We start from the raw sequence: 12,852 nt of genomic DNA on the forward strand, positions 1-12,852 counted from the left end.
AAATCCCGAGGACCTGGGATGCGGCCTGTCTGGGGTTTGCACCACGTTGGTCCTATCTCAAGGGAGAAGGGGGCTAGAGAGGGTGAAATATTTGTACCTTGGGGGGAAAATGCCCAGAACATTTGACCAAACGCTGAAACACCCAATAGTGTCTCCCATGCGAGCCCGCTGCCTGGACTGCAGTTTAACCAGGTAATACCGGCGGTCTGAAACCCCGGTGTGCACACATGTGCATTGCTCTATAACAAGTGCCTGGCTGACAATGGTGGATACTCTGACGCCCTACCGAGCTCTACCACCACTTGCAGTGGGCATGTCTACATGTTCATTAATGCACCGTCGTTACTGCGCATCAAGTTTAGTACTTGCTTGACCAAGTGCCAAACTAAATCAATGTGCAGTAACTTGGGTTAGGACCAGCACACAGCTTTTAGTGATGATAAGTGCACGGTAGCTTAATACTACTGCACACTAGCGTACTAGCATGGTTTTGCCCTGCATGCTACTACACAGTGTTATTAGGCTATTGCACAGTTAGCATCTTGTGTAGATGTGCCCAGTGTCAATTAAACTTGCAGCTTTCTAACGCAACAAGGCTGAGCCCTGCCCACCAGCACGCCTGCCTTCCTGCAGATGAAAGAGCGTCTCCATTTGTTGAGACACTTTGCAGTACATTTGCTGATGGCAAAGCTGCCAGCCCCTAACCCCCAGCAGGGCAGAGGCAACAAGGTCTTGGCAGTGACCCTGCCGCTGGAGCCCATCTGTCAGCCAGGCTCAGAGTTGAGAGTGGACAAAAAGAAATACATGGATCCCCTATATTCCTTCTGCTGTTGCTCAAAGTAAAAATTGCAAAAATAAAATAAAAGTATATTAAATTAAAATGAAATCAAATAAAATTAAGAAATCCCTTAGAATCGTAGAGCCAGGCTGGCAGGCCCCGCAGGAGGAGCCGTCCAGCCCCTGCTCCAGGCAGGACCAGCCCTGTCTGAACCATCTTTCATATTGTGATTTCCCTCTCCTCCTTGCACCCTGCTTTCTGCATGGTCTTTCACAGCACCCGGTGGCATGAACTTGGTTTCATGAAAGCTTGTGCTCTCTCCATGTGCCTTAGTTAGTGTGTCAAGATGCATCACTACCTTGCCTGTCAACCATCCTGGATGAGGGTGTGTGTAACCTCGGCTTAAAAGCTTTGGGAGCAGCTTGCCAGCTCCCTGCAGCATAGGCACGGGCATGGGGTATGAGGTGGGGGATCCCAGGCTAGGGGGGCAGCACTGGACCATCCTGCTCTCTTGAGGCGCCAGCTGGAGACTGGGCTTAATTCATTTGAAAGCCAAGTGTGTGCAAACACTGACGCAACGCTCCAAAATAAGCAAGTTTAAATTTTATAAACCTATTTAATTTAATGAGGATTAAAGGCACCCAAGAACATATGAGCTGCCATTCCCTGGGTTAAACCTAGGTCCCAGTCTCCTGTTTCACAATGGCAGAGAGCAGAGACTGATGGCCCTTTCCTCCAAGCCCCATTTTTGAAGCTGGTTCAGCTGTCAGTGTCCACCACATCTTGTTCCATACGCTAACGCCACGCTGTGTGAAAAACCTTTGTGTTAGTTTTGAATTTGCTGCCTCCTGATTTCGTTTTGTGACCCTTGATTCTCATTTTGTGACAGACAGTCAGTGATAAGCTTCTATTGTCTTTCTCTTCTCCATTTCGTATTTTATCATGACTCACCATCAGGTGTCTCTTATCTAAGCAGACCAGGCCTGGGCTCGTTAGTCGCCCCTCCATAGCCTTCATCCTCCTTGCTGCCCTTCTCTGCACCTTCTCTAGTTCTCCCAGATCCTTTCTGAGGCGCAGGGGCCAAACTGGGCAGAGGCAAGAGCACAAGGCACTGAGACCACCCCACTGAGCACCTCTGCAAGAGCAGCCAGGAAAGGGCCCAGCACACTCAGCAGAAGGACCCGACCTGTGCAGCAAGGGTGACCTTGACCCCAGGGTCTCCCCTGGGCTTGGCCTGAGTTGGATCTGCAGGGCCCAAGGGCATTTACTGCCCTTTTCTACCACTCGAGCTGAGGAAGAGGGGAGAGCCGTGGCACGGAGGCCCCGGGGAGCATCAAGGGCTAGGAGGGGAGGCTGTGCCTTGCCGTTGGGGGCACCGGATGTATCCCCCAACGCAAGCGCTCAGACAGCGCAGCTATGTCCAGGTTCATCCTCGCAGGGAAAAGAGCCGTGCCTTCATCTGGCAGCATCTCTTGTGTCATTAAGTCCCCCTTCTGCTGTGCTGTTTTGCAGGGGGCTGCCGAGCCAGGCCTTCGAGTACATCCTGTACAACAAGGGGCTGATGGGAGAGGACACGTACCCGTACCGGGCAGAGGTATCCTTGTCACTGCAGCAAAGCCGTCCACGGCACCCCGGGTGCTAGCGCCAGAGCAGGGTTTAACACGCGTTCCCTTGTGTTTGCACAGAACGGCACCTGCAAGTTCCAGCCCGACAAGGCCATCGCCTTCGTCAAGGAGGTCGTCAACATCACTCTGGTGAGTTTGGGAGATCAGATGCAACCGGCAGAGGCTCCGTGAAGCCTTCCTTCCCGGCAGCCCCAGTTAGGCCAGTCTGCGGGTTGCCCCTGGGCTCGGGGACCGGGCGGGTTGCCAGGGCGGCCATGAGCACCGTCCCTATGAGAGCGGTGTTTCTCTGCAAGGCTCTTCCCCACTCCCACTGGTGTCAGGTGCAGAGAGGGGCCAGATCCATGGATCCGCTCCGCCGTGGATGGGAGGAGCAGCGTTAGCGCCCGGCAGTCAGTATGTTCCGTTGCTGCCGGCTGCACCTGGAAATAGCTTGTTTCTCTTCTTTTTTTGGAAGTCCTCAGTGTGGGTGTCAGGCTGGGGGAGGGTTTCCAGGCACTAATTACAGCACTGGCAGCTGGTGCTGCGGGGGCACGTGTCCCGCATTGCTCGGGGGTGCTCCAGTGCGTTTCCCTCCTCTCTGCTGCCCTTGTTCATCCCAGCTCCCCGCTCCCAGCATGCCCCCACCTCCTGGCACACGCTTCTCCATCGCGCCTGCAGCATGATGCCCCTAACACATGCACAACAGTCTGTGCACGCTCAGGACCAGGTCCCATGCCAGGGAGATCCCGCTCCACCTCGCTTGTGGCCCGTGGGAATTGTTCATGAACCAGGTTGGGAAGAGAGAGGGGTTTCCCTGCATTTCCCTGGCTCCATCTTCAAGCTCTGACGATGCATTACAAAAGCAGGCGAGTGCATTTTTTGGGGAGAATTCAGGCATTTCGGTGTCTGCAACCACTCCCCAAAGTCAGAGCAGAGTCTCTGATTTGCTGGGAGCAAGCTTGGCTCGGCAGATATTGGAGATGCCCAGCGTGGGGAGCACACATGTCCTCAGTCCATGCCCCTCTCCTAATTCACCTGTACATGGAAAGAGCATTGACGTGCTCTGCCAGCTTCCCCACGCCCGCCTGCACGGGGCTTCTGGGCTGTAGCAACCGCTGCCAAAATGCAGCTGATGCTGAGAGCGGTCTCCTTGCAGTACGACGAGCTGGGCATGATGCAGGCCGTGGGCACGCACAACCCCGTGAGCTTCGCTTTCCAAGTGACCGAGGACTTCATGCAGTACTCCAAAGGGATCTACTCCAAGTGAGTGCCCCGGGCGCGGGACAGGCCGCGAACAGGAGCCATGTTGGAGTTGCTTTTTCCCCTGGCAGGTTTCCATCAGCGCAGTCCCTGCTCCTGCCCCTAGCAGAGGGGTGGCACCTGAGAGACCGGCAGGTGCAGAGGCATGATTTTTTAAATGATACTTATGATAAAGGTCTGAAAACATAAATCATCCTCTCACAAATGTGTTGCCCCCCAACAACTGCAAAAGATAAAATTTTGCTTTTCATTTGCAGTCCAGGTGAACACCACAAAGGCATGGGCTGAATGACTCTTGAATAAGAAGTGCCAGTCTTTCCACTGCCGTTCCCTTTTGGCCTCATCTTTCCCCAGGCCCACGCAGTCTCTTAGGCTGCATCTATACACGTGCTTTAATGTGCATTAGCCTATTTTAATGCACATTAAAGCATCACCAAAAAAAGCGTGCTTTCGCTAGTGTGCATTAAAATAGGATAATGTACCTCACAATGGAAGTACTAAATCTAATGTGCGTTAGCCAAAGTGCATGAATGAACATGTAGACACACTCTTACAGAGCCTTTGTGGACAACCACTTGGCTTGTCAGCAGCTAGGAATGGACTAGTGGGGAGAAGAGATTTTATATCGACGGGAAGGGGCAGGAAAGACGCTGCTGAGAGAGGTAGAAAAGGGGGTCGGTTGGATCAGCTGAGATGAACAAGGCAGTTAGCACCTGGAGGGGCTAGTCCGGGTAATGGGGTACGAATCTGTAGCTCCTGTTGGGACTAAGATCACTGAAGCCGGTCGGTGGCTGGTTTCTTGTTCTGCTTTCTGCTGGCTTTTTTGCACAGAAGTTAAAAGGGGAAGGAAGCTGGGAGTTAAATAACCGGGTTCCCAGAAACATGAGGCAGCAGCACAGGAGGGTCGGGGGCAGCTGGGGCTAGCCCGTGCTCTCAGCTGAGCGAGGAGGAGGCTCCGTGAACTGCGTTTGCTTTATGTGGATCTGTTGTGTGCAGCCCGCACTGCGAGAAGACCCCGGACAAGGTGAACCACGCGGTCCTGGCTGTCGGATATGGCGTGGAAAACGGGATGCCTTACTGGATCGTCAAGAACTCGTGGGGCACGTACTGGGGCATGGATGGGTAAGCAGCCCCTGACCAGTGCCCATGCCCACTGCCCACACCATGGTCTTGTTGGATCCGATCCGCAGCCACTTTCCCTCTGGCCCGTGCACGGGGCGACGGCTTGCTGATCAGTTCTCCGCTGCAGCTGGTCATCCGGGCTTGCTAAGGGCGACAAGGCCAGGCGGCAGCTGAGGAATTAGCACTGAGGTTTTGCTCTGGAAACTGCTCTCAGTGTGAGGGGTTGAGTCCAGTTTTCGTCCTCTGCTGCAGCTACTTTGCACTGGCTTGTAGCCCCAAAGCTCCTGGGGCAATTCTTCCCTGGGGGTTACAGCCAGCTCCCTGGGCCTGTCTGCAACCCAGGTCATAGGAGAGTCAGTCTGGGAGGGAGCGCAGGAGGTCACATCTAGTGCAGCCCCCTGCTTCAAGCAGGACCAGCCCCAACTCCATCATCTCAGCCAAGGCTTTATCTACCTGGGTCTTAAACACCTCCAAGGATGGAGGCTGCACCACCTCTCTGGGAAGCCTGCTCCAGCGCTTCACCACCCTCCTAGTGAAAGTTTTTCCTAACATCCAACCTCAACCTCCCTGGCTGCAGCTTGAGCCCATTGCTCCTTGTCCTGTTTTGTGTCTCGTGCTGAGGTGTGTCAGGCCAGGGCATGGCTGGGCTCCGCTTGGATCTGCACTAGCTGCACTGGCTTGTGATGGCGAGCCGTGTGCGGGAGGGCGTCTCTGGGTGAAATCCCACATGTGGTAGATCCCAAGGTGGGTCTAGGCCTGGCAGAGCTGGGGTTTCGCGAAGCAGGGTGCAGCTGGTGTGGCGCATGGTCACGTGCAACACCGCACGTTTTTTCTCCAGCTAAAGAGAAACTAGAAGCATTACTGATATTCTAGGGGCAGCGCTGTATTACTCAGTTTAAGACAAGAGCAAAAATAAGTATGACTATTGGAATGTGCCCCCATTTGCTGGGTTATATACAAAGCTTAAAAAACACTAGGTGAAAAATAGTCAAAATAGCCCTGGAATCATAATGCCGTGGGGCTGGCAAGGAGCTCCAGCGGTCACGTCTAGACCGGTCCCTGCCTGAGGCAGGGTCAGCCCTGTGCAAACCGCCCTGTGCAGATCCCTCGTCTAACTTCTTATCAACACTACACAGCCAGCCCTGACACAACATGAGGCATCACACCCAAAACTGCCACACGCAGAGCAGGGGAACTGCTGCCGCTGCGGTCGTTCACACACGCTGGAGACATCCCAGCAGCAGGGTCTGCAGGAGTCTCCGGAGGAGCTTTGACACCTGGTCACCATCCGCAGCTGTGGCCGCAGCCAGGGCAACAGCTCTTGTGTCATTTGCCCTGTGGTCACGATAGTTCTCTTATACAATGCAAAAATCTAGATGGGATCTAGATGGGGTACCTCGTATTAGACCAACTGAGACATTGCAAAAAAACCCCAAAACAGATCTTTTTCTGCAAGCTTTTGGGCTCACATACCTTTCGTCAGGCTCAGGGAAAGTTACAGATGGTAACAAGTCGCCATAGGTAGGAAATCAACTTCATTTTTGCACAGAGGAAACTGAAGCTCGTATACAGATTCACCGAACAAAACCTAGCCTTCCGGAGCATCCTGACAGCGCCACAGATGCTTCGCTGTCAGTCATTTCCACACCTGAGTTCATACGCCCACACCTTAAGGTTTTTAGCTGGAGCTAAAAACAGTTTGCAGGGCTGTGAGATGGGAGAGACATGATCAGAAAGGCCTAACAGCAGCATTGCAGAAGAAAAGATAGTCTGAATAGTGCAACATCGATAGCAGTGGAAACGAGAGAGGGTCATTAACACCTGTGGAGTGAGGAGAGATTAGCAGGAATCAGGATGCTGATTTTTTTGGGGGGTGATAGTGAGCCATGAAGTCAATTGACTCTCTCAGTGCTGCCTGAATACAATAGAAATGCCACAGCCCTCCTGAGCAGCTGGTTTTAAAGTTTGGGTGGAGCGGGGATCAAAGGGGGGTGCACCCCTGCGCCCCCCGTCCACCCCGGTCTAGGTCAGAAGCGGCTCTGAAGCACAGCAGTGCCGGCGGGGCTGTGTCCGTGGTACCAGGATCCCAGGGACAGCACAGCCTCGTGCCTCCATCAGCCATGTCTTGGGCTACTGCGGGCGAATGCCTGCTAACACGGGTTTGCTTCTGCTTTCAGGTACTTCCACATCGAGCGTGGGAAGAACATGTGTGGCCTTGCTGACTGCGCCTCTTATCCCATCCCCTGGGTCTAAGATGGGCCGACGGCCGGGGGAGGTGGGCAGAGGAAAGGGCCCTCAGACACCACAGTCCTAGCAGCAGAGACATGGGATGGGGCTAACTCCGCTGAGGTCCCGATCCTGCCGTGAGCTCTGCCCGACTGTTTGCACAGAGCTCACTGGAGGAGCTGGATCTCACACCCCTCCACCTGCCCTCCTGAGGCCGGTGGGTTTCCTGTAAATAAATCTGCCCGCATCGCGGCACGTTGCAAATGCCGGGGAAACTCACCGTCCGATCCCAGCCCTGATATCACAGCACCACGTGCTCTGCATCTCTATGCCTGACTTGCCCATTTGCTGGGCGTGGGCGCTGACACGTATGTGACCAGCCTCTCCACGCTTGGCTGCAGTGGGTTAGACAGTGCTGGAGAAGCACCTGGAAAATACCCGATGTGCCACGTTATCGGTGTCAGTCCAGTTAGAAACTGGAGCCTCTCCTCCCCGTCCACACTTCAGAAGACCTCACTTCCAGGGCACTCCTACTTCCTTGCCAAGACTGAATTTCTCCCTTCCTCAGAAAAGTTAGTGCTATGAGTTTTTAAGTCTATTTTCATTAAAGCTGAAGAGGTGATTATTTTTTTAAGATCTCAGAGACTATTTTAATGAAGACTCAAAGGAATTCACGATTTTCTACAAAACTGGTGTAAAAAACAGAACGTTTAGTGTCTGTGATGTTAGCACGGTGAGCTGTAAGAGGGCTCAGCTCGGCTATGCCGCCAGCGTTGCATCCGGCTCGTGTCCGGGTCGCACTGCTGAAACGTTGCAGCGATTTATGGCGTTGAATAAAAACAACCTGTCACTTTGGCAGTATTGTGTTTCCTGTTCTCAGTGTTTCTTTGGGGAATTTGTAGCTTGTGAAAAATGATCCATTAACAGCCAGAGCCATTTTTCCCTTCCCCCAGGACCAGGTTTGTGCTTTCCGGACTGTAAACACTGGTCTGCACCGCGGTTTGGGGGGCGTTTGTCCTATAGAACACCTAAATACTTGAAATGAATGCAGACTCTGAGTGGGGACACAGTTAAATGAACATGAAGATGTTTATACAGTTAAGTCTTAGGTGAAGAACTGGCAATGCCGATGACCGTGTTGGAGGGACGTTGCTGATTTTGGAGCAGCTGTGATGGTCCCGTGCAGTTTAGGGGGATAAAAGGCTTGTAATGACAGGTCCTGAGGCTCTGGACAAACCTACCTTTTAATTAGCAAGCATCAGCTGATGCATCTTAGCTAAATCACTAAGGGCTCAGCTACACCTGTATCACTCTAGAAGCCTGCTGACATATCGGTTGCATCTTAAGAGCCTACGTTGTTTGATTTCGGTGCAGTTACTACATCCATCCATGCCCAAAATCAGAGTTGCCATGCATTAAGTGAAACGTGTGTCAGTCTGCCGGGTCAGGGCCATCGTTTGGTATTAATGGACTAGCACCTGATTACGTGTCTGAATCTAACCTGTAGGATTTAGCTTGGCCTGTTATGTATATGAGTTTGGGGTAAAGCTTATGCATCTCTGATTCAGTTATAAGATGCATCTCTATCTACTCTGCTTTCTCCCTGGGTATGTTACAGAAGAAGCCAGGCTGTGTTCTGCCAATATGCCCAAAAGCTACTTTTGCAAGAAAGACGCTGATGTGTTGATGAGTATCAAACCTGAAGGTCCATTCAAATGCTTTGCTAGAATTATGTATCATTTAAAAAAAAAAAACAGCTTTAAAAATAGGTATCACAGGCAATGAAAGCTGTCTTTCCCTTTTCACTGTCAGGCTTTTTCTTCAGTACCTATAGTCTGTCAAAATTCAACTGCTTGAGCTGAATTTTTCCATGGTTTTCCAACTCTTTCTGGAAATTTTTGGCAAAAACGTCTTGCTTTTTCAAAACAAGGGACACAGCCATTGTTTTGCCCCATTGGAAATTTCAGACAGTCGTTTTGGTGAGAAGGTCTGGGACTTCCACGCTGAGGCAGTGGGACTTGAAATGTGGCAGGGCGCTTGCTGCAAGGCCAGGGATGTGACTTCAGCCTGTCTGAAGCAGATCCACCCACACCTGGCCCAGCTCCCAGCCTCCCAACCCCCAGCTCACATGGGCTCAGCAGAGGTTTTATTAGACCAACAAGATGTTTGCAAAAATTTTTCTTTAATTTAAAGAATTTTTTTGCAAACATCTTGTCGGATTAATAAAAGATATCATCTCTACTATGAGTCCTGACTGCTTTTTCCTCTAAACCAATGCAGCTACAACCCGGATACCTGACGGCAGAGGGCTGGAATTCGATAGTGCTGCATTTTCTGACCGTCTCGCCGCACCAAACACGCTCATAGCATCGCCCTCAGCCTACAAGCCCCATCCCCACCGGCAGCCGAGCACGCTCCCGCCCCGGGAAGCAGTGGCCGAGTAGGACTGATCCCATGAATGGCTCCTTCTAGCAGCAGGGGCTGGTGCAGACACGGCTTGCCCGGAGCCTGGAGGCTGGCAGTGCTTCTCCGTCCACTTACAGAAAGGATCGCCATGGTAATGCTCTCCACTATGATGTAGAGGGATTCTGGTGTCAAAATGGGAGCAAAGCAAAGGTTTAACCTGCAGGTTTGACTGGCCAGAGCCTTGCAAGGGGATGCAGCGGCTTAGCGAGAGGATGTGCAGCGTGCTGTCTCCTGTTTGGGACATCGGTTCCAGCCCTGTCTCCCTCCAAATGCCTCATTCAGCAAAACCTGAGCGCCGATTGCTCTGCCTGAAGCTGCATTAGAAACGAGCCCCCTTTTGGCAGCTGCCTTCTGCGGGAGTTGTTAGACATTACCTTTCCCACACGTTAAATGCTCTTAGGACACAAGCGTCTGCATGCTCGGGTGGAAAAAGACGAGCGTGGAGCCTCTCCCGGTAATGCCTCCACCCGCAGCGGGCATTACAGCTCAAGGCAGAAAGGTACAAACCCTGAAGGCCTAATGCTTGCCTGATACCACCGAACGCCCCTTAGAGTCAACGCGTGCGATGGCCACGTGCCACCACCACCTTCGCGCTGCTGCGGCGAAACCTGACGCGGGCTCGTGGTGAATGGGCGCCTCGCTAGCACCACGCGACACGATTCCCATGGCTTTCCTTGGAGTTTGCCATGAGGATGCCATCAAAGTTGCAATAAAATACTCCTTCGAAGGAAGGGCTTCAAGGGGTGAAAGGAACCCGGTCCACCAGCATAACGATGGGCTTTCGGTGCCGACAGCCAGCAAAACAGTTTACATTCACCAGTGCTGCGGAGGCGTGCAGCTGTATACAGTTGACACAAGTGCTTTTGTTTAAAAATTGGACAGGGCTGTGTTTTGGAAAGGCTGCCTCGCTCATTGAATGCGAGGTGGCGCACAAAGCCTGCTTTCAGGGAGCGCAACGGGCAACAGGAGAAGCAAGAGTGGCAAAAACTGAGGTTTTTGCCCAGCTCCTGGGTTTGTAAGCGTTTAATGAGAACCACATGTCAGACATGAAAAAAAAGAGATGGAAAGTCTCCAATTTCCAGGGTTTCAGTGAGATTTTAATGCACTCCCTTTGAAAACATAAAGATGCAGTTGAAGAGGGAGAAAACGGCTTTGTAGAGAAACTGCAGAAATGAGGGCTGAGAAATCCCAGCTTTGTTCCTGTTGGACCCTGGACAAGTTACACAAATGCCCACACCAAATTTTAGACCTAATGAACATGGGGACAACCAGCCCGCGCGGGGCTGACTTTGAGTCCCAGAGTCTGAGATGGAGGTGATATTCAGGGATGTGTTTTCAAGTGTCTGTCTAAACAGAGCAGGTTGCACCATCCTTCCTGGCCCTCCGTTATCCTGAAATGCAGGTGCTGCAGGTGCATCCTTTGAAACTCTGTCCACTTTAAGAATATTTTAGACCATGAATATGTAAACCATTCTCCATCTGAGCCATCGCCAAGACCCCGCTGCGGCTGAGCCGCGTGGCATGGCTCTGTGCAAAGCTTACGCTCTGAGCGGCTGGCGCTCGATGCGGTAATTGCAGCCCTGTGCATACATCGAGCACGTCGAAACGATGCAGTCGTGGAAAACTCCAACTTGCCGGGAGCCATGTGCATGCGATAAAGGGCTAGCCTTGGCACATGGCATGGAAAGGACACCAGTGCATAGCACTGACTGGCTACCTGATGAGCCCCGGCACTTTGGCAGTGCAGACCAGAGGCTCGGCTCCTGCGTGTCATGTAGCTGGAGCTCCCCCTGCACGGGGCACCGTGCCGGGAAGGATGCCCAGGCAGGAGAATTTGCAAAGACGACGCTTGACTGAACTATGCTTGTTTGACATCGCTGAGCTGCTCCTGGGCAGGTTATTCCAGCGGGATCCACAGGCTGGTTTGCTGCACTTTCTGCCGAAGCCACCTGTGCTGGACTCTGCCTGGAGCCCCCAGTGTGGCCTGGTGATGTCTAGTCCATATGCCCGATCCCCAGAAACACACCTTTACATTAGTGCCAGAGGGAAACTTGAGGGTCTCATTCTGCGACTCTCCTCCTGCCCTTGCCGTGGGGCTGGAGGAGAGTCGCAGCGTCACGGCAGCGTCACGGCAGCGTCACGGCAGCCCCCGGCTCTTCCTGGCACAGGTTGCAGCGTGCAACCTGTCCACCCAGCTGCTCCGGGCCCCGGCAGGTTGGGGAGCAAAGCCACTCAGGATGCACCGGAGGTGAGCGGGGCTGGGACACGTGCCTGACTGCAGGGTCAGAGTGAAATGCAAGTGTGCAATGCAGGGGTCCTCTTAGGGCCTCTGCAGCTGGACCGTGCAGCATCCCAGCCCTGCCCACAGCTCCCTGCGGGTTGTTAGCCTGGTCCGGTTTAGCTCGGACTCCTCCGGGCTGGCCTGAAACTGGCCCAGGAGCAGCGCCTGCAGCCTGGGCTCCAGCGGCTAAACTAAGAGTCAGCCTTTGTGGGTAGACAAGGCTGGCTAGGGTCGTACATGGGATAGAGGCAACAAAGGGACCTGTATGTTCTCGCTTTTCTTTTTCCGGGAAAGTACAGGATGTCTAACACGATGCGTGTAATCTGTGTTCAATAGACACTACTCGGGGATGTTTGTATATACTGTGTACAAATGAGATGACGTGCAATATGATACCAATTCCGATGTTTTTTTTAGTATGTTATTTGGACTGTTGTATTATCCTTTTGTGAGGCCTCTCCTGGAGGTCGTTTTTGAGCCTTTTGTTACGGTCTGGTTTTCTAATAAAATGTTTTTAAGAAGAAAAAAAAAAAAAGGCATGGCCTGACCGGGCCCCGCGGCTCAAGGCTGGGCCCGGTCACCCCAGACCAGCCTGCATGCACCCCCTTTCTGCCTCCCACGGTGTGCAGGGAGCCCAGTGCTGGAACCGGGGGCCCCAGTCTGGATGGAGGCAGTTATATAAAATAGCTGAAAGGTGGAATATAGACTAGTCTATCATTCTAGTATATGCTATAGTCTAGATATAGACTATTCTATAGTTTATATATAGACTATTGTATAATCTATATTCTTTGTACAGAATATTCTCTATCATTCCACTACACTCTATGTTCTGTATTATATTATAGACTATCTAGCTCTCTAGATGGGGCAATGCATAACTGGGCACATGGGGCAACGCTTAATTGCCGCCACCACCTGCAGAATGCACCCCACCCCGGTCTTGCAGAATGGTCTGGTCCTGAATGACCCCCTCCGTCCACTGTAGAATGGACTGATCCTGAATTTTCCCTCCATCAAGCCCTGGAGGTCCCTGTAGAATAGAACAGCCCAGAATACCCCCCCGCCACTTAAGAGTGGACTGGCCCTGACACCCCCCCTCCAGAATGGACTGA

At 52.5% G+C, this 12,852-nt stretch overlaps 1 protein-coding gene across 1 annotated transcript in view; it reads left to right on the plus strand.

Moving 5' to 3' along the window:
- CTSH (cathepsin H) overlaps positions 1-7,858 on the plus strand; it is an 11,799-nt gene extending 3,941 nt beyond the window's left edge. The window contains exons 8-12 of the mRNA XM_006030806.3: positions 2,291-2,372; positions 2,464-2,532; positions 3,539-3,645; positions 4,639-4,764; positions 6,942-7,858. Of these exons, the coding sequence (XP_006030868.1) occupies positions 2,291-2,372; positions 2,464-2,532; positions 3,539-3,645; positions 4,639-4,764; positions 6,942-7,017 (460 nt within the window). The 3' untranslated portion in view covers positions 7,018-7,858. The remainder of the gene's footprint in view (positions 1-2,290; positions 2,373-2,463; positions 2,533-3,538; positions 3,646-4,638; positions 4,765-6,941) is intronic.
- Positions 7,859-12,852: the final 4,994 nt, after the last annotated feature.

The sequence above is a fragment of the Alligator sinensis genome, unplaced genomic scaffold (assembly GCF_000455745.1).
Source record: "Alligator sinensis unplaced genomic scaffold, ASM45574v1 scaffold407_1, whole genome shotgun sequence".
NCBI lineage: Eukaryota > Metazoa > Chordata > Crocodylia > Alligatoridae > Alligator > Alligator sinensis.